Source organism: Taudactylus pleione, unplaced genomic scaffold (assembly GCF_031769625.1).
Source record: "Taudactylus pleione unplaced genomic scaffold, aTauple2 ptg001297l, whole genome shotgun sequence".
NCBI lineage: Eukaryota > Metazoa > Chordata > Amphibia > Anura > Myobatrachidae > Taudactylus > Taudactylus pleione.
The window spans coordinates 204,242-226,938 of NW_028285697.1; the positions used below are offsets into that span (position 1 = coordinate 204,242).

At 48.5% G+C, this 22,697-nt stretch overlaps 1 protein-coding gene across 5 annotated transcripts in view; it reads right to left on the minus strand.

Moving 5' to 3' along the window:
* LOC148443339 (uncharacterized) overlaps positions 1–22,697 on the minus strand; it is a 135,164-nt gene that overhangs the window by 25,454 nt on the left and 87,013 nt on the right. For all 5 annotated transcript variants that reach the window (XM_088462959.1, XM_088462961.1, XM_088462956.1 and 2 more), the window contains one exon: positions 3,031–3,198. In XM_088462959.1, coding sequence (XP_088319085.1) covers positions 3,031–3,198 — 168 coding nt within the window. The remainder of the gene's footprint in view (positions 1–3,030; positions 3,199–22,697) is intronic.

Sequence of the window (22,697 nt, forward strand, 5' to 3'; positions counted from 1 at the left end):
GACATCATCCTATAAATAACGTGTTTTATAGGGACAGCCCCATTAATCAATTTCCAAAACTGATATTTTATGGGAAATAGACTTTTACTGTAACCAGGAGCTCAGCGAGAGGGTCCAAAGGCCACTACACCAACTACCCCCAACATCCTCATGTGGTGACATCAAACTAGCCTCACATGCACTAAACACACATACATGACCACATTATACAGACATACATGACCACATTATGCAGACATACATGACTCTGTAATTCATCCCTTAAGGACAATGCAAACCACAGGACCCACATCCTCCCAGAGCCAGGGAGAGAGCAGCAAATTCCCAGCGGGGTCAGAATTGGACGAGTCATCACAGCAGCTCATTACATCAGAACTTCCCTGCAGAATATTACACCGGAACCTTCCAGCAGAATATTACACTGGAACCTACATGCAGAATATTACATCGGAACCCTCTGCAGAATATTACACCGGAACCTCCCTAGAGAATAATACCCTGGAACCTCCCTACAGAATAACCTTCCTACATAATATTACACTGGAACCTCCCTACAGAATATTACACTGGAACCTCCCTACAGATTATTACACTGGAACCTCCAAACAGAATAACCTCCCTATAGAATATTACACTGGAACCTCCCTACAGAATATTACACTGGAACCTCCCTACAGAATATTACACCGGAACCTCCCTACAGAATATTACACCGTAAACTCAATACAGAATATTACACCGGAACCTCAATACAGAATGTTACACCGGAACATCCCTACAGATTATTACAGCGGAACCTCCCTACAAACTATTACACCAGAACATCCCTACAGAAAATTACACCAGTACCTCCCTACAGATTATTACACTGGAACCTCCCTACAGAATATTACACTGGAACCTCCCTACAGAATATTACACTGGAACCTCCATACAGAATAACCTCCCTACAGAATATTACACTGGAACCTCCCTACAGAATATTACACTGGAACCTCCATACAGAATAACCTCCCTACAGAATATTACACCGGAACCTCCCTACAGAATATTACACTGGAACCTCCCTATAGAATATTACACCGGAACCTCCCTACAGAATGTTACACCGGAACCTCCCTACAGAATGTTACACCGGAACCTCCCTACAGAATATTACAGCGGAACCTCCCTACAAACTATTACACCAGAACCTCCCTACAGAAAATTACACCAGAACCTCCCTACAGAATATTACACTGGAACCTCACTATAGAATATTACACTGGAACCTCCCTATAGAATATTACACTGGAGCCTCCTTACAGAATATTACACCGGAACCTCCCTACAGAATATTATACCGGAACCTCAATACAGAATGTTACACTGGAACCTCCCTACAGAATGTTACAGCGGAACCTCCCTACAGAATATTACACCAGAACCTCCCTACAGAATATTGCACCAGAACCTCCCTACAGAATATTGCACCAGAACCTCCCTACAGAATATTGCACCAGAATCTCGCTACAGAATATTACACCGGAACCTCCCTACAGATTATTGCACTGTAACCTCCCTACAGAATATTACACTGGAACCTCCATACAGAATATTACACCAGAACCTCCCTACAGAATATTATACAGGAACCTCAATACAGAATGTTACACTGGAACCTCCCTACAGAATGTTACAGCGGAACCTCCCTACAAGCTATTACACCAGAACCTCACTACAGAATATTACACCAGAAACTCCCTACAGAATATGGCACCAGAACCTCCCTACAGAATATTACACCGGAACCTCCCTACAGAATATTACATCGGAACCTCCCTACCAAATATTAGACCAGAACCTCCCTACAGAATATTACACCAGAACCTCCTTACAGAATATTACACCAGAACCTCCGTACAGAATATTACACTGGAACCTTCATACAGAAAAATCTTGCTACAGAATATTACACCGGAACCTCCCTACAGAATAATACACTGGAAACTCCCTACAAAATATTACACCGGAACCTCCATACAGAATAACCTCCCTACAGAATATTACACTGGATCTCCCTATAGAATATTACACTGGAACCTCCCTACAGAATATTACACTGGAACCTCCATATAGAATAACTTCCCTACAGAATATTACACCGGAACCTCCCTATAGAATATTACACCGGAACCTCCCTACAGAATATTACACTGGGAACCTCCCTACAGAACATTACACCGAAACCTCCCTACAGAACATTACACCAAAACCTCCCTACAGAACATTACACCGGAACTTCCCTACAGAACATTACACCGAAACCTCCCTACAGAACATTACACCGGAACTTCCCTACAGAACATTACACCGAAACCTCCCTACAGAACATTACACCGGAACCTCCCTACAGAACATTACACCAAAACCTCCCTACAGAACATTACACCGGAACTTCCCTACAGAACATTACACCGGAACTTCCCTACAGAACATTACACCGAAACCTCCCTACAGAACATTACACCGGAACCTCCCTACAGAACATTACACCGGAACCTCTCTGCAGAACATTTCACCAGAACCTCTCTGTAGAGTTTTTTCTTTTATTAATGAACTTTGCGTGAAATATATTCCAACTACTGTATCTTTCACCTTTAAAGTTAAGAAACACAAATTATACATTGGATACAATTTCTCTTTGGTGGATACAAGTCGGTGACTGTGTTGCTATTTTCTTGGATGCAGTAACTGTGAATTGCAGCTGGGTTTAGAGAGCTTCTCTATTCTACTTTTGTAGATATATATTATATATTTTTCGCATTTGGATGCAGAGTTCTATTATTGGGGAAGCGATTTAATGCACAATTATATTTTACTTTTATTGTTTTTTTCTGTATTTTCTTGTATTATATTGTGATTAACTTCATTGATCTGACAGCGCCTTGAATTACTTTATTTATCCATTACACCAGAATCTCTCTGCAGAACATTACACCATAATCGCACTGCAGAACATTACACTAGAACCTCTGTGCAGAACCTTACCAGAGTCTTTGGTGTCACTCCCAGGCTGGGAGTCACCGTCTTCTGGCAGCAGCCTAGACACCGGTCATTGATGGCGTTTGGTTCGGTTTCCAATGCTCCAACACCCTCTGTCCGGAACAAAATCTGCCCAACAGTGTTTGAGAGTTCAGGACCGGTGGTTGTTTTACCCTGAGGACAGGGAGCAGGAGATATAAAATCCAAATCTACATATCTATACCTCCCAACATGACCCATTCCTGGAGAGACACAATGCTCGGTTCCTGGACTTCCCTCTTAATTTATGATTATCATCACCTCATACTTGCCTACTTTTTAAAAAGCATTTCAGTTAGATTGTGAAAGCAGCACCTATGAGCGCGTGTTACAGTGGGCGTGTACTGCTACATCTGAGAGGTGTGTCATACATGTGATAGGCGTGTACTGCTACATCTGAGAGGCATGTCATACATGTGATAGGCATGTACTGCTACATCTGAGAGGCATGTCATACATGTGTTAGGCATGTACTGCTACATCTGAGAAGCGTGTCATACATGTGATAGGCATGTACTGCTACATCTGAGAGGTGTGTCATACATGTGATAGGCATGTACTGCTACATCTGAGAGGTGTGTCATACATGTGATAGGCATGTACTGCTACATCTGAGAGGCATGTACTGTTACATATGAGAGGCATGTCATACATGTGATAGGCATGTACTGCTACATCTGTGAGGCGTATACCGCTACATATGAGAGGCGTGTCATACATGTGATAGGCATGTACTGCTACATCTGAGAGGTGTGTCATACATGTGATAGGCGTGTACTGCTACATCTGAGAGGCATGTCATACATGTGATAGGCATGTACTGCTACATCTGAGAGGCATGTCATACATGTGTTAGGCATGTACTGCTACATCTGAGAAGCGTGTCATACATGTGATAGGCATGTACTGCTACATCTGAGAGGTGTGTCATACATGTGATAGGCATGTACTGCTACATCTGAGAGGTGTGTCATACATGTGATAGGCATGTACTGCTACATCTGAGAGGCATGTACTGTTACATATGAGAGGCATGTCATACATGTGATAGGCATGTACTGCTACATCTGTGAGGCGTATACCGCTACATATGAGAGGCGTGTCATACATGTGATAGGCATGTACTGCTACATCTAAGAGGTGTGTCATACATGTGATAGGCATGTACTGCTACATCTGAGAGGTGTGTCATACATGTGATAGGCATGTACTGCTACATCTGAGAGGCATGTCATACGTGTGTTAGGCATGTACTGCTACATCTGAGAAGCGTGTCATACATGTGATAGGCATGTACTGCTACATCTGAGAGGTGTGTCATACATGTGATAGGCATGTACTGATACATCTGAGAGGTGTGTCATACATGTGATAGGCATGTACTGCTACATCTGAGAGGCATGTACTGTTACATATGAGAGGCATGTCATACATGTGATAGGCATGTACTGCTACATCTGTGAGGCGTATACCGCTACATATGAGAGGCGTGTCATACATGTGATAGGCATGTACTGCTACATCTAAGAGGTGTGTCATACATGTGATAGGCATGTACTGCTACATCTGAGAGGTGTGTCATACATGTGATAGGCATGTACTGCTACATCTGAGAGGCATGTACTGTTACATATGAGAGGCATGTCATACATGTGATAGGCATGTACTGCTACATCTGTGAGGCGTATACTGCTACATATGAAAGGCATGTCATACATGTGATAGGCATGTACTGCTACATCTGCGAGGCGTATACTGCTACATATGAGAGGCGTGTCATACATGTGATAGGCATGTACTGCTACATCTGAGAGGTATGTAATAAACGTGATTTACATATGAGTGTAAAAGAGCCCCAAAGCAGTAAAGGGGCCTATCCATTAGCAGATGTATTTCTGAGCCATGAACGACAAAAGATATCCCTTGAAAATCCCGGTGGCTGCGCTGAACGATATCGGTCATGTACATGGCAGATTTTGGCAAACGATGAACGATATCGCATGACATCATTAGGTAGTGGATATTTTTCTCTGCAGCGCTCTGTAGCTGCTGCTAATATCTTTCATCGTTCGTCATTTACCGCATATAAACTGCACAATATTTCTAATATCTGACAGCGATATGCGATGATTGACCAAAATGTTGGAGAGATGATAGATGCGATTTATCGGCTGCAGAGTGCGGGGCCGATCCAGTAGCAGATATAATGAACGATTGAACAATATATCGAAGCTTGCAGAATTTCCCAGCCATCCTCAGTAAAAAGAGGGTTACTCAGATGACCGATGTTCATGCAGATGATCGAATGCTGCATTTGGTGGGCGTCAATACAAATCCTGGCGGCAGCGACATTTGCATATTTTCGCACAGCTGCTGCACACAAATTTGCAGCTACAGCAGCTTCAGCTGCATCTCTGAATCAGTCCCAATGTCCTCTCCACATCCTCCTACAACACAATGGCCCTCATTCAGAGGCGGTCGCAAAATGCTAGCGCTCGTTCTGAATGAGGGCGGCTGCTTGTATTTTGAAGTGCGGCCTCCTGGTCGCTAGCTAAGCTGTGGGTTACCACCCACAGCTTTAGCGACCGACCAGGTTGATGGTCACAATGGTCAAGACCATCGCGACCATCGGGGCTTGTGACGAGACCCTAAGGTTGGGTCTCGGCAACCGCAAGCCCCAGGGAGCTTCCTGCTCTGATCGAGCAGGAAGCTCCCCACTGACATCACTGGTGATGTCAGTGCGGCCGCCCACTAAACAGCCTTATTCTCTACGAACAGCTCCAAGGAACGCCTCCCCCCGCCCCGCCTACAAAACAGGCTGAACTGTCGATGAACATCGACAGCCGACCATTTTGTATTGAGCTCTGGAGCGAGAGAATTTCTCTCTCGCTCCGGGGCTTGCGCACGCGCAGTGCGGCCGCTGTGCATGCGCAGGGCTTAAACATCAACACGGTTGCGAGTGCTCAGCGCTCGCGACTGGGTCTGAATGAGGGCCAATGTCCCCACCACAGCCTCCAACAACACAATGGCCCTCATTCAGAGGCGGTCGCAAAATGCTAGTGCTCGTTCTGAATGAGGGCGGCTGCTTGTATTTTGAAGTGCGGCCTCCTGGTCGCTAGCTAAGCTGTGGGTTACCACCCACAGCTTTAGCGACCGACCAGGTTGATGGTCACAATGGTCAAGACCATCGCGACCATCGGGGCTTGTGACGAGACCCTAAGGTTGGGTCTCGGCAACCGCAAGCCCCAGGGAGCTTCCTGCTCTGATCGAGCAGGAAGCTCCCCACTGACATCACTGGTGATGTCAGTGCGGCCGCCCACTAAACAGCCTTATTCTCTACGAACAGCTCCAAGGAACGCCTCCCCCCGCCCCGCCTACAAAACAGGCTGAACTGTCGATGAACATCGACAGCCGACCATTTTGTAGTGAGCTCTGGAGCGAAAGAAGTTCTCTCTCGCTCCGGGGCTTGCGCACGCGCAGTGCGGCCGCTGTGCATGCGCAGGGCTTAAACATCGACACGGTTGCGAGTGCTCAGCGCTCGCGACCGGGTCTGAATGAGGGCCAATGTCCCCACCACAGCCTCCAACAACACAATGACCCTCATTCAGAGGCGCTCGCAAGAAGCTAGCGCTCGTTCTGAATGAGGGCGGCCGCTTCTATTTTTAAATGCGGCCTCCTGGTTGCTAGCTAAGCTGTGGGTTACCACCCACAGCTTTAGCAACCGACCAGGGTGATGGTCGTGATGGTCAAGACCATCGCGACCATCGGGGCTTGTGACGAGACCCTAAGGTTGGGTCTCGGCAAGCGCAAGCCCCAGGGAGCTTCCTGCTCTGATCGAGCAGGAAGCTCCCCACTGACATCACTGCTGATGTCAGTGCGGCCGCCCATTAAAAACCACCTCCCCGCCCCGCCTACAAAACGGGCCGAGCTGTCGATCAACATCGACAGCCGCCCTTTTTGTAGTGAGCTCCGGAGCGAGAGAATTTCTCTCTTGCTCCGGGACTTGCGCATGCGCAGTGCGGCCCCTGCTCAGGGCCTAAACATCGACCCAGTTGCGAGCGCTCAGCGCCTGCGACCAGGTCTGAATGACGGCCGATGTCCTCTCCTCAGCCTCCTACAACACAATGGGGGAGATTCAGACCCGAACGCAACGCAGCCCACTTTCGCAGCCGTCAGGCTTAAGGACGCCCTCTATGTCTTAGAGAAAGATGGCTGAGTGATCGCACGCCGGTGTACTGACGCCCACCTTTCTTTCTTAGCATACGTGATCTCCAGGAAGTGTATGATTATTCAGTAACATCGGGAGCCATCAGAACCGCTCGCAGCCCTTGAGGTAGACCCTACCGCGCCGCAAGCACTGCGATCACTGCAGGTTGAAATACAACCAAGTGATGTGTACAATGACGCCGCCATGGTAATTATGCACACCCAAAGAATGCTGTTTTGATGCTCAGACACGCCTGCGTACGTTCATCCACTCCCCAATTTTCCAGAACCTTCCTCTGTTACCATCCACAAACGGCACTGTCACTCAAAGTAGCGCTCAGTCTTTGTGCTATGAGCGCACGATTCACGATCGCAGTGACTGGCACGTGCACTGTGACGCATGCGCAAACGGGTGACTATCGGTCATAGCGTGCGATCGCGGCTCAGTGACTGGGTCTGAATAAGGCACACACTCGAGAATACCCCTAGAGAGTATGCACACACTCACCTTCCAGAATACTCCTATAGTGTACGCACACACTCCCCTTCCAGAATACCCCTAGAGTGTACACACACACTCCCCTTCCAGAATACCCCTAGAGTGTACACACACACTCCCCTTCCAGAACACCCCTATAGTGTACACACACACCCCTTCCAGCATACCCCTAGAGTGTACACACACACACTCCCCTACAGAATACCCCTAGAGAGTACACACACACTCCATTTCCAGAATAACCCTAGAGTGTACACACACACTCCCCTTCCAGAATACTCCTAGAGTGTACACACACTCCCCTTCCAGAATACCCCTAGAGTGTACTCACGCATTCCCCTTCCGGAATACCCCTATAGTGTACGCACACATTCCCCTTCCAGAATACCCATAGAGTGTATGCACACACTCCCCTTCCAGAATACCCCTATTGTGTACGCACACATCCCCCTTCCAGGACGACTCCTATAGTGTACACGCACACACTCCCCTTCCAGAATACCCCTAGAGTGTACACACACTCACCTTCCAAAATACCCCTATAGTTTACGCACACATCCCCCTTCCAGGATGACCCCTATCGTATACACGCACACATACCCCTTACAAAATACCCCTAGAGTGTACACACACACTCCCCTTCCAGAATACCCCTATAGTGTACACGCACACACTCCCCTTCCAGAATAACCCTAGAGTTCACACACACTTCCCTTCCAGAATACCCCTAGAGTTTACGCACACATCCCCTTTCCAGAATACCCCTATAGTGTACGCACACACTCCCCTTCCAGAATACCCCTATAGTGTACGCGGGCACACTCCCCTTCCAGAATACCCCTATAGTGTACGCACACACTCCCCTTCCAGAATACCCCTATAGTGTACGCACAAATTCCCCTTCCAGAATACCCCTAGAGAGTATGCACACACTCCCCTTCCAGAATACCCCTAGAGTGTACACACACACTCCCCTTCCAGAATATCCCTAGAGTGTACACACACTCCCCTTTCAGAATACCCCTAGAGTGTACACACACTTCCCTTCCAGGATACCCCTAGAGTGTACACACACACTCCCCTTCCAGAATACCCCTTGAATGTACACACACACTCCCCTTCCAGAATACTCCTATAGTGTATGCACACACTCACCTTCCAGAATACTCCTATAGTGTATGCACACATCCCCCTTCCAGAATACCCCTAGAGTGTACACACAAACTCCCCTTCCAGAATACCCCTAGAGTGTACACACACACTCCCCTTCCAGAATACCCCTAGAGTGTACACACACACTCCCCTTCCAGAATACCCCTAGAGTGTACACACACACTCCCCTTCCAGAATACTCCTATAGTGTACGCACACATCCCCCTTCCAGGACAACCCCTATCGTGTACACGCACACATCCCCCTTCCAAAATACCCCTAGAGTGTACTAGGGGTGAGCGGGTTCGGATTTCTGAAATCCGAACCCCCCGAGCCCCCCCCCCGATCCGAGTCTGATCCGAGTCAGGCTCGACTTTTCCCGCCTGACTCGGATTCTGAAATCGAGGCAAAACGTCATCTTCCCGCCTTCCGAGCCTCGCGGGTTTTGGATCCTATATAAGGTACCCGCGTCGGCGCCATTTTCTCACTCAGCTGTGGACAGTGAAGAGGGAGGGTGGGAGTTAGGGCTTGCTGGGCTGTGTAGTGTAGTGTAGTGCAGTGTTGTGCTGCGCTGTGCTGCGCTGTGCTGCTGTTGTCCACTACTTCAAAGTCCATACGGGCTGGCTGTGTTGTGCTGTGCTGCTGTTGTTAATAGGGGCTGTGTCCTCTCCAAAGTCCTGTGCAGTGTCCCAGTCCTAAAGGGGTGCTGTAGTGTTGTCCAGGGGGTGCTCTGTCCATCAGGGGTGCTCCCCCCAAGTGCTAAAAAAATAATATTTTTTTTGTGTTTGTGAATTGTGTGCGCAGTTGCCGCACGTGCATCAACAAAGTAGTGCCAAGCGTGCGCCTGTGTCATAAGTAAAGGGCCGGCTGGCTTGACCATTAAAGGGTGCTGTAACCCCCAAAGTACACTCCAGTCCAAACCAAAAAAAAAATTATTTTCTGTGTTTGTGAATTGTGTACGCAGTAGCCGCACGTGCATCAACAAAGTAGTGCCAAGCGTGCGCCTGTGTCATAAGTAAAGGGCCGGCTGGCTTGACCGTTAAAGGGTGCTGTAACCCCCAAAGTACACTCCAGTCCAAACCAAAAAAATAATTATTTTCTGTGTTTGTGAATTGTGTACGCAGTAGCCGCACGTGCATCAACAAAGTAGTGCCAAGCGTGCGCCTGTGTCATAAGTAAAGGGCCGGCTGGCTTGACCGTTAAAGGGTGCTGTAACCCCCAAAGTACACTCCAGTCCAAACCAAAAAAAAAATTAATTTCTGTGTTTGTGAATTGTGTGCGCAGTAGCCGCACGTGCATCAACAAAGGAGCAGCGCCAAGCGTGCGCCTGTGTCCCATAAGTAAAGAGCCGGCTGGCTCATTTCTTAAAGGCTGGTGTAACCCACAAAGTGCACTACTCTCCAGCAAAAATAAAAAAATATTTTCTGTGTTTAGCCGCACGTATATATCAAATTGATATAACATAAATGGAGGACCAAACTTTCTCCGATAAAAATAAAATAGAGAAAGATCAAGAACCACTTCCTCCTAGTGCTGAAGCTGCTGCCACTAGTCATGACATAGACGATAACATGCCATCAACGTCGTCTGCCAAGGCCGATGCCCAATGTCATAATAGAGGGCACATACAATCCCAAATTACAAAGTTCAGGAAAATGACCTTGAAAAAAACATTTAAATCAGCTGAAGAGAAACATAAACTTGCCAATATGCCATTTACGACACGGAGTGGCAAGGAATGGCTAAGGTCGATCCCTAGTATGTTCATGACTAGTGGTTCAGCTTCATATGACGATGGAAGCCCTCCTCCCACTAAAAAAATCAAAAGAGTTAAGCTGGCAAAAGCACAGCGAAGAACTGTGCTTTCTAAGAAGATATCACAAATCCCCAAGGAGAGTCCAAGTGTGGTGGTGGTTGCGATGCCTGACCTTCCCAGCACTGGACGGGAAGAGGTGGCTCTTTCCACCATTTGCACGCCCCCTGCAAGTGCTGAAAGGAGCACCCACAGTCCACTTGCTGATATGCCAATTGAAGATGTCACTGTTGAAGTACAACAGGATGAGGATACTGGTGTAGCTGGCGCTGAGGAGGAAGTTGGCGAGGAGGATTCTGATGGTGATGTGGTTTGTTTAAATCAGGCTCCGGGGGAGACAGTTGTTGTCCGTGGGATGAAAAAGCCCATCACGGTCATGCCTGGGCAGAAGACCAAACATTCCACCTCTTTGGTCTGGCAATATTTCTATCCAAATCCGGACAACAACTGTCTTGCCATATGTACCATATGTAAAGGTGAAATAAATAGGGGGAGGGACGTCAACCACCTAGGAACATCCTCCCTTATACGGCACCTGCAGCGCGTTCATAAAAAGTTACTGTCAAGTTCAGAAACTTTGGCTAAGACCGTAAGCAGTCCAGGGACACCTAAATCCCGTTGTCCTGTTGTATCCAAGCGCCTGCAAACCACACCGTCAACTCCCTTCTCGTCAATTTCCTCCTTAGTCAGGATCGGAAGTAGTCCTGCAGGCCATGTCACTGGCATGACTGACTCTCCTATCCGGGATTCCTCCGGAGGATCCTGCATTGCTACGCCTACTGCTGCCGCTGCTGCTGTTGCTGTTGCTGGGATGCGTTCATCATCCCAGAGAGGAAGTAGGAACACCACTACTTTTACTAAACAATTGACCCTCCAACAGTCCTTAGCGAGGAGGATGAAGTACGACAGCAGTCATCCTGAAGCAAAACGTATAACTGAGGCCTTGACTGCTATGTTGGTGTTAGACGTGCGTCCGGTATCCGCCATTAGTGCAGTGGGATTTAGACAATTGCTGGAGGTAGTGTGTCCCCGGTTCCAAATCCCGTCTAGATTCCACTTCACTAGGCAGGCGATACCGAGACTGTACAGAAACGTCAGAAAAAGTGTCCTCAGTGTCCTGAAAAATGCCGTTGTACACAATGTCCACTTAACCACGGACATGTGGACAAGTGGAACAGGGCAGACTAAGGACTATATGACTGTGACAGCCCACTGGGTAGATGTATCACCTTACGCAGCAACAGCAGCAGCGTCAACAGTAGCAGCATCTCAGAAACGCCAGCTCGTTACAAGGCAGGCTACGCTGTGTATCACCGGTTTCAGTAAGAGGCACACCGCCGACAACCTCTTAGAGAAACTGAGGGAAATCATCGCCCAGTGGCTTACCCCACTTAGACTCTCCTGGGGATTTGTGATATCTGACAACGCCACCAATATTGTGCGGGCATTACATCTGGGCAAATTCCAGCACGTCCCATGTTTTGCTCACACAATAAACTTGGTGGTGCAGAATTTTCTGAAAAGCGACAGGGGCGTGCAGGAGACGCTTTGGGTGGCCCGAAAAATTTCTGGCCACTTACGCCATTCAGCGACTGCGTGCCGAAGACTGGAGCGCCAGCAAACACTCTTGAACCTGCCCCGCCATCTCCTGAAGCAAGAGGTTGTGACGCGGTGGAACTCAACCCTCTATATGCTTCAGAGGATGGAGGAGCAGCAAAAGGCCATACAAGCCTATACATCCACCTATGACATAGGCAAAGGAGGGGGTATGCACCTGACTCAAGCGCAGTGGAGAATGATTTCCGTGTTGTGCAAGGTTCTCCAGCCCTTCGAACTTGCCACACGTGAAGTCAGTTCAGACACTGCCAGCTTGAGTCAGGTCATTCCCCTCATCAGGCTTTTGCAGAAGCAGCTGGAGAAAGTGAAGGAGGAGCTAAAACGGAGCGATTCCGCTCGGCATGTGGGACTTGTGGATGAAGCCCTTCATTCGCTTTGCCAGGATTCCAGGGTGGTCAATCTGTTGAAATCAGACCACTACATTTTGGCCACAGTGCTCGATCCTAGGTTTAAAGCCTATGTGGTGTCTCTCTTTCCGGCCGACACAAGCCTGCAGAGGTGCAAAGACCTGCTGGTGAACACACTGTCAGCTGAAGTGGACCGTGACACGTCAACAGCTCCTTCTTCATTTTCTCCCGCAACTGGGGCTGCCAGGAAAAAACTTAGGTATCCTAAGCAACCCGCTGGCGGTGATGCAGGGCAGGCAGGACCAAGTTTGGACATCTGGTCCGGACTGAAGGACCTGGCAACAATTTCTGACATATCTACTGTCACTGCATATGATACTGTCACCATTGACAGAATGGTGGAGGATTACATCGGTGACAGCATCCAAGTAGGCATGTCAGACAGTCCATACCTGTACTGGCAGGAAAAAGAGGCAATTTGGAGGCCCCTGTACAAACTGGCTCTATTTTACCTGAGTTGCCCCCCCTCCAGTGTGTACTCCGAAAGAGTGTTTAGTGCAGCCGGGAACCTTGTCAGCGAAAGGCGTAGGAGGTTGCTTCCACAGAATGTGGAGAAGATGATGTTCATCAAAATGAATTATCAGCTCTTCCAGGGAGACCAGCCTCCAGAACGTACAGAGGGACCTGTGGTGGTGGATTCCAGTGGGGACGAGTTAATACTCTGTGAGGATGAGGATGTACACAACACTGAAGAGGGTGATGAATCGGTGGATGAGGAGGATGAGGATGACATCTTGTCTCCGTAGAGCCAGTTTGTGCAGGGACAGATTAATTGCCAGCTTGTTTTGTGGGGGCCCAAACGAACCAATCATTTCAGCCACAGGTGTGTGGCAGACCCTGGCACTGAAATGATTGGTTTGTTAAAGTGTGCATGTCCTGTTTATACAACATAAGGGTGGGTGGGAGGGCCCAAGGACAATTCCATCTTGAACCTCTTTTTTTTCTTTGCATTATGTACAGTTTGGGGCCTAGTTTTTCAAACTGCCATCCTGTCTGCCACTGCAGTATCACGCCTAGATGGGTCACGTGTTTGTGCCGCCCACTCGTGTCGCTTAGCATAGTCATCCAGCTACCTCAGTGCAACCTTTTGGACATAAAAACACTATTGTGAGGTGTGAGGTGTTCAGAATAGACTGGAAATGAGTGGAAATTAAGGTTATCGAGGTTAATAATAGCATAGGAGCAGAAAAACCTACAAATTCTGTGATTTTAGCTGTTTTTAAGCTTTTTTTCAAAATAATACCGATCCAAAACACAAAACCCAGAACCCAAAACACGGAAGGGTGGTTTTGTCAAAACCAATCCAGATCCAAAACACGAAGAAAGATCCAGATCCAAAACCAAAACACAAAACATGAAAAGTGGCCGATGCACACCCCTAGAGTGTACACACACACTCCCCTTCCAGAATACCCCTATAGTGTACACGCACACACTCCCCTTCCAGAATAACCCTAGAGTTCACACACACTTCCCTTCCAGAATACCCCTATAGTGTACGCACACACTCCCCTTCCAGAATACCCCTATAGTGTACGCACACATCCCCCTTCCAGAATACCCCTAGAGTGTACACACACACTCCCCTTCCAGAATATCCCTAGAGTGTACATACACTCCCCTTTCAGAATACCCCTATAGTGTACGCACACATCCTCCTTCCAGGACGACCCCTATAGTGTACACGCACACACTCCCATTCCAGAATACCCCTAGAGTGTACACACACTCCCCTTCCAGAACACCCCTATAGTGTACACACACACACCCCTTCCAGAATACCCCTAGAGTGTACACACACACACTCCCCTACAGAATACCCCTAGAGAGTACACACACACTCCCTTTCCAGAATACCCCTAGAGTGTACACACACACTCCCCTTCCAGAATACTCCTAGAGTGTACACACACTCCCCTTCCAGAATACCCCTAGAGTGTACTCACGCATTCCCCTTCCGGAATACCCCTATAGTGTACGCACACATTCCCCTTCCAGAATACCCTTAGAGTGTATGCACACACTCCCCTTCCAGAATACCCCTATAGTGTACGCACACATCCCCCTTCCAGGACGACTCCTATAGTGTACACGCACACACTCCCCTTCCAGAATACCCCTAGAGTGTACACACACTCCCCTTCCAGAATACCCCTATAGTTTACGCACACATCCCCCTTCCAGGATGACCCCTATCGTATACATGCATACATCCCCCATCCAAAATACCCCTAGAGTGTACACACACACTCCCCTTCCAGAATACCCCTAGAGTTTACGCACACATCCCCTTTCCAGAATACCCCTATAGTGTACGCACACACTCCCCTTCCAGAATACCCCTATAGTGTACGCGCGCACACTCCCCTTCCAGAATACCCCTATAGTGTACGCACACACTCCCCTTCCAGAATACCCCTATAGTGTACGCACAAATTCCCCTTCCAGAATACCCCTAGAGAGTATGCACACACTCCCCTTCCAGAATACCCCTAGAGTGTACACACACACTCCCCTTCCAGAATATCCCTAGAGTGTACACACACTCCCCTTTCAGAATACCCCTAGAGTGTACACACACTTCCCTTCCAGAATACCCCTAGAGTGTACACACACACTCCCCTTCCAGAATACCCCTAGAATGTACACACACACTCCCCTTCCAGAATACTCCTATAGTGTATGCACACACTCACCTTCCAGAATACTCCTATAGTGTATGCACACATCCCCCTTCCTGAATACCCCTAGAGTGTACACACACACTCCCCTTCCAGAATACCCCTAGAGTGTACACACACACTCCCCTTCCAGAATACCCCTAGAGTGTACACACACACTCCCCTTCCAGAATACCCCTAGAGTGTACACACTAGGGGTGAGCGGGTTCGGATTTCTGAAATCCGAACCCCCCCGAGCCCCCCCGATCCGAGTCCGATCCGAGTCAGGCTCGACTTTTCCCGCCTGACTCGGATCTGACATCGAGGCAAAACGTCATCATCCCGCCTTCCGAGTCTCGCGGGTTTTGGATCCTATATAAGGTACCCGCGTCGGCGCCATTTTCTCACTCGGCTGTGGACAGTGAAGAGGGAGGGTGGGAGTTAGTGCTGTGTAGTGTAGTGTAGTGTAGTGCTGCTGTTGTCCACTACTTCAAAGTCCATAGGGGCTGGCTGTGTTGTGCTGTGCTGCTGTTGTTAATAGGGGCTGTGTCCACTACTTCAAAGTCCATAGGGGCTGGCTGGACTGTGTTGTGCAGTCAGTTCTCCATAGGGGCTGTGTCCACTCCAAAGTCCTGTGCAGTGTCCCAGTCCTAAAGGGGTGCTGTAGTGTTGTCCAGGGGGTGCTCTGTCCATCAGGGGTGCTCCCCCCAAGTGCTAAAAAAATAATATATTTTCTGTGTTTCTGAATTGTGTGCGCAGTAGCCGCACGTGCATCAACAAAGTAGTGCCAAGCGTGCGCCTGTGTCATAAGTAAAGGGCCGGCTGGCTTGACCGTTAAAGGGTGCTGTAACCCCCGAAAGTACACTCCAGTCCAAACCAAAAAAAAATTATTTTCTGTGTTTGTGAATTGTGTGCGCAGTAGCCGCACGTGCATCAACAAAGTAGTGCCAAGCGTGCGCCTGTGTCATAAGTAAAGGGCCGGCTGGCTTGATCGTTAAGGGTGCTGTAACCCCCGAAAGTACACTCCAGTCCAAACCCAAAAAAAAATTATTTTCTGTGTTTGTGAATTGTGTGCGCAGTAGCCGCACGTGCATCAACAAAGTAGTGCCAAGCGTGCGCCTGTGTCATAAGTAAAGGGCCGGCTGGCTTGACCGTTAAGGGTGCTGTAACCCCCGAAAGTACACTCCAGTCCAAACCAAAAAAAAAATTATTTTCTGTGTTTGTGAATTGTGTGCGCAGTAGCCGCACGTGCATCAACAAAGTAGTGCCAAGCGTGCGCCTGTGTCATAAGTAAAGGGCCGGCTGGCTTGACCGTTAAGGGTGCTGTAACCCCGAAAGTACACTCCAGTCCAAACCTAAAAAAAAATTATTTTCTGTGTTTGTGAATTGTGTGCGCAGTAGCCGCATGTGCATCAACAAAGTAGTGCCAAGCGTGCGCCTGTGTCATAAGTAAAGGGCCAGCTGGCTTGACCGTTAAAGGGTGCTGTAACCCCCGAAAGTACACTCCAGTCCAAACCAAAAAAAAATTATTTTCTGTGTTTGTGAATTGTGTGCGCAGTAGCCGCACGTGCATCAACAAAGTAGTGCCAAGCGTGCGCCTGTGTCATAAGTAAAGGGCCGGCTGGCTTGACCGTTAAGGGTGCTGTAACCCCTGAAAGTACACTCCAGTCCAAACCTAAAAAAAAATTATTTTCTGTGTTTGTGAATTGTGTGCGCAGTAGCCGCACGTGCATCAACAAAGTAGTGCCAAGCGTGCGCCTGTGTCATAAGTAAAGGGCCGGCTGGCTTGACCGTTAAGGGTGCTGTAACCCCCGAAAGTACACTCCAGTCCAAACCAAAAAAAAATTTATTTTCTGTGTTTGTGAATTGTGTGCGCAGTAGCCGCACGTGCATCAACAAAGTAGTGCCAAGCGTGCGCCTGTGTCATAAGTAAAGGGCCGGCTGGCTTGACCGTTAAGGGTGCTGTAACCCCCGAAAGTACACTCCAGTCCAAACCTAAAAAAAAATTATTTTCTGTGTTTGTGAATTGTGTGCGCAGTAGCCGCACGTGCATCAACAAAGTAGTGCCAAGCGTGCGCCTGTGTCATAAGTAAAGGGCCGGCTGGCTTGACCGTTAAAGGGTGCTGTAACCTCCGAAAGTACACTCCAGTCCAAACCAAAAAAAAATTATTTTCTGTGTTTGTGAATTGTGTGCGCAGTAGCCGCACGTGCATCAACAAAGTAGTGCCAAGCGTGCGCCTGTGTCATAAGTAAAGGGCCGGCTGGCTTGACCGTTAAGGGTGCTGTAACCCCCGAAAGTACACTCCAGTCCAAACCTAAAAAAAAATTATTTTCTGTGTTTGTGAATTGTGTGCGCAGTAGCCGCACGTGCATCAACAAAGTAGTGCCAAGAGTGCGCCTGTGTCATAAGTAAAGGGCCGGCTGGCTTGACCGTTAAAGGGTGCTGTAACCCCCGAAAGTACACTCCAGTCCAAACCAAAAAAAAATTATTTTCTGTGTTTGTGAATTGTGTGCGCAGTAGCCGCACGTGCATCAACAAAGTAGTGCCAAGCGTGCGCCTGTGTCATAAGTAAAGGGCCGGCTGGCTTGACCGTTAAAGGGTGCTGTAACCCCCGAAAGTACACTCCAGTCCAAACCAAAAAAAAATTATTTTCTGTGTTTGTGAATTGTGTGCGCAGTAGCCGCACGTGCATCAACAAAGTAGTGCCAAGCGTGCGCCTGTGTCATAAGTAAAGGGCCGGCTGGCTTGACCGTTAAAGGGTGCTGTAACCCCCGAAAGTACACTCCAGTCCAAACCAAAAAAAAATTATTTTCTGTGTTTGTGAATTGTGTGCGCAGTAGCCGCACGTGCATCAACAAAGTAGTGCCAAGCGTGCGCCTGTGTCATAAGTAAAGGGCCGGCTGGCTTGACCGTTAAAGGGTGCTGTAACCCCCGAAAGTACACTCCAGTCCAAACCAAAAAAAAATTATTTTCTGTGTTTGTGAATTGTGTGCGCAGTAGCCGCACGTGCATCAACAAAGTAGTGCCAAGCGTGCGCCTGTGTCATAAGTAAAGGGCCGGCTGGCTTGACCGTTAAAGGGTGCTGTAACCCCCGAAAGTACACTCCAGTCCAAACCAAAAAAAAATTATTTTCTGTGTTTGTGAATTGTGTGCGCAGTAGCCGCACGTGCATCAACAAAGTAGTGCCAAGCGTGCGCCTGTGTCATAAGTAAAGGGCCGGCTGGCTTGACCGTTAAAGGGTGCTGTAACCCCCGAAAGTACACTCCAGTCCAAACCAAAAAAAAAATTATTTTCTGTGTTTGTGAATTGTGTGCGCAGTAGCCGCACGTGCATCAACAAAGTAGTGCCAAGCGTGCGCCTGTGTCATAAGTAAAGGGCCGGCTGGCTTGACCGTTAAGGGTGCTGTAACCCCGGAAAGTACACTCCAGTCCAAACCTAAAAAAAAATTATTTTCTGTGTTTGTGAATTGTGTGCGCAGTAGCCGCACGTGCATCAACAAAGTAGTGCCAAGCGTGCGCCTGTGTCATAAGTAAAGGGCCGGCTGGCTTGACCGTTAAAGGGTGCTGTAACCCCCGAAAGTACACTCCAGTCCAAACCAAAAAAAAATTATTTTCTGTGTTTGTGAATTGTGTGCGCAGTAGCCGCACGTGCATCAACAAAGTAGTGCCAAGCGTGCGCCTGTGTCATAAGTAAAGGGCCGGCTGGCTTGACCGTTAAAGGGTGCTGTAACCCCCGAAAGTACACTCCAGTCCAAACCAAAAAAAAATTATTTTCTGTGTTTGTGAATTGTGTGCGCAGTAGCCGCACGTGCATCAACAAAGTAGTGCCAAGCGTGCGCCTGTGTCATAAGTAAAGGGCCGGCTGGCTTGACCGTTAAAGGGTGCTGTAACCCCCAAAGTACACTCCAGTCCAAACCAAAAAAAAATTATTTTCTGTGTTTGTGAATTGTGTGCGCAGTAGCCGCACGTGCATCAACAAAGTAGTGCCAAGAGTGCGCCTGTGTCATAAGTAAAGGGCCGGCTGGCTTGACCGTTAAAGGGTGCTGTAACCCACAAAGTACACTCCAGTCCAAACCAAAAAAAAAATTATTTTCTGTGTTTAGCCGCACGTATATATCAAATCGATATAACATAAATGGAGGACCAAACTTTCTCCGATAAAAATAAAATAGAGAAAGATCAAGAACCACTTCCTCCTAGTGCTGAAGCTGCTGCCACTAGTCATGACATAGACGATAACATGCCATCAACGTCGTCTGCCAAGGCCGATGCCCAATGTCATAGTAGAGGGCACATACAATCCCAAATGGCAAAGTTCAGGAAAATGACCTTGAAAAAGACATTTAAATCAGCTGAAGAGAAACGTAAACTTGCCAATATGCCATTTACGACACGGAGTGGCAAGGAACGGCTAAGGTCGATCCCTAGTATGTTCATGACTAGTGGTTCAGCTTCACATGACGATGGAAGCACTCCTCCCACTAAAAAAATCAAAAGAGTTAAGCTGGCAAAAGCACAGCGAAGAACTGTGCTTTCTAAGAAGATATCACAAATCCCCAAGGAGAGTCCAAGTGTGGTGGTGGTTGCGATGCCTGACCTTCCCAGCACTGGACGGGAAGAGGTGGCTCTTTCCACCATTTGCACGCCCCCTGCAAGTGCTGAAAGGAGCACCCACAGTCCACTTGCTGATATGCAAATTGAAGATGTCACTGTTGAAGTACAACAGGATGAGGATACTGGTGTAGCTGGCGCTGAGGAGGAAGTTGGCGAGGAGGATTCTGATGGTGATGTGGTTTGTTTAAATCAGGCTCCGGGGGAGACAGTTGTTGTCCGTGGGATGAAAAAGCCCATCACGGTCATGCCTGGGCAGAAGACCAAACATTCCACCTCTTTGGTCTGGCAATATTTCTATCCAAATCCGGACAACAACTGTCTTGCCATATGTACCATATGTAAAGGTGAAATAAGTAGGGGTAGGGACGTCAACCACCTAGGAACATCCTCCCTTATACGGCACCTGCAGCGCGTTCATAAAAAGTTACTGTCAAGTTCAGAAACTTTGGCTCAGACCGTAAGCAGTCCAGGGACACCTAAATCCCGTTGTCCTGTTGTATCCAAGCGCCTGCAAACCACACCGTCAACTCCCTCCTCGTCAATTTCCTCCTTAGTCAGGATCGGAAGTAGTCCTGCAGGCCATATCACTGGCATGACTGACTCTCCTATCCGGGATTCCTCCGGAGGATCCTGCATTGCTACGCCTACTGCTGCCGCTGCTGCTGTTGCTGCTGCTGCTGGGAGTCGTTCATCATCCCAGAGAGGAAGTAGGAACACCACTACTTTTACTAAACAATTGACCCTCCAACAGTCCTTAGCGAGGAGGATGAAGTACGACAGCAGTCATCCTGAAGCAAAACGTATAACTGAGGCCTTGACTGCTATGTTGGTGTTAGACGTGCGTCCGGTATCCGCCATTAGTGCAGTGGGATTTAGACAATTGATGGAGGTAGTGTGTCCCCGGTTCCAAATCCCGTCTAGATTCCACTTCACTAGGCAGGCGATACCGAGACTGTACAGAAACGTCAGAAAAAGTGTCCTCAGTGTCCTGAAAAATGCCGTTGTACACAATGTCCACTTAACCACGGACATGTGGACAAGTGGAACAGGGCAGACTAAGGACTATATGACTGTGACAGCCCACTGGGTAGATGTATCACCTTACGCAGCAACAGCAGCAGCGTCACCAGTAGCAGCATCTCAGAAACGCCAGCTCGTTACAAGGCAGGCTACGCTGTGTATCACCGGTTTCAGTAAGAGGCACACCGCCGACAACCTCTTAGAGAAACTGAGGGAAATCATCGCCCAGTGGCTTACCCCACTTAGACTCTCCTGGGGATTTGTGATATCTGACAACGCCACCAATATTGTGCGGGCATTACATCTGGGCAAATTCCAGCACGTCCCATGTTTTGCTCACACAATAAACTTGGTGGTGCAGAATTTTCTGAAAAGCGACAGGGGCGTGCAGGAGACGCTTTGGGTGGCCCGAAAAATTTCTGGCCACTTTCGCCATTCAGCGACTGCGTGCCGAAGACTGGAGCGCCAGCAAACACTCTTGAACCTGCCCCGCCATCACCTGAAGCAAGAGGTTGTGACGCGGTGGAACTCAACCCTCTATATGCTTCAGAGGATGGAGGAGCAGCAAAAGGCCATACAAGCCTATACATCCACCTATGACATAGGCAAAGGAGGGGGTATGCACCTGACTCAAGCGCAGTGGAGAATGATTTCCGTGTTGTGCAAGGTTCTTCAGCCCTTCGAACTTGCCACACGTGAAGTCAGTTCAGACACTGCCAGCTTGAGTCAGGTCATTCCCCTCATCAGGCTTTTGCAGAAGCAGCTGGAGAAAGTGAAGGAGGAGCTAAGACGGAGCGATTCCGCTCGGCATGTGGGACTTGTGGATGAAGCCCTTCATTCGCTTTGCCAGGATTCCAGGGTGGTCAATCTGTTGAAATCAGACCACTACATTTTGGCCACCGTGCTCGATCCTAGGTTTAAAGCCTATGTGGTGTCTCTCTTTCCGGCCGACACAAGCCTGCAGAGGTGCAAAGACCTGCTGGTGAACACACTGTCAGCTGAAGCGGAACGTGACACGTCAACGGCTCCTTCTTCATTTTCTCCCGCAACTGGGGCTGCCAGGAAAAAACTTAGGTATCCTAAGCAACCCGCTGGCGGTGATGCAGGGCAGGCAGGACCAAGTTTGGACATCTGGTCCGGACTGAAGGACCTGGCAACAATTTCTGACATGTCTACTGTCACTGCATATGATACTGTCACCATTGACAGAATGGTGGAGGATTACATCGGTGACAGCATCCAAGTAGGCATGTCAGACAGTCCATACCTGTACTGGCAGGAAAAAGAGGCAATTTGGAGGCCCCTGTACAAACTGGCTCTATTTTACCTGAGTTGCCCCCCCTCCAGTGTGTACTCCGAAAGAGTGTTTAGTGCAGCCGGGAACCTTGTCAGCGAAAGGCGTAGGAGGTTGCTTCCACAGAATGTGGAGAAGATGATGTTCATCAAAATGAATTATCAGCTCTTCCAGGGAGACCAGCCTCCAGAACGTACAGAGGGACCTGTGGTGGTGGATTCAAGTGGGGACGAGTTAATACTTTGTGAGGATGAGGATGTACACACTGAAGAGGGTGAGGAATCGGTGGATGAGGAGGATGAGGATGACATCTTGCCTCCGTAGAGCCAGTTTGTGCAGGGACACATTAATT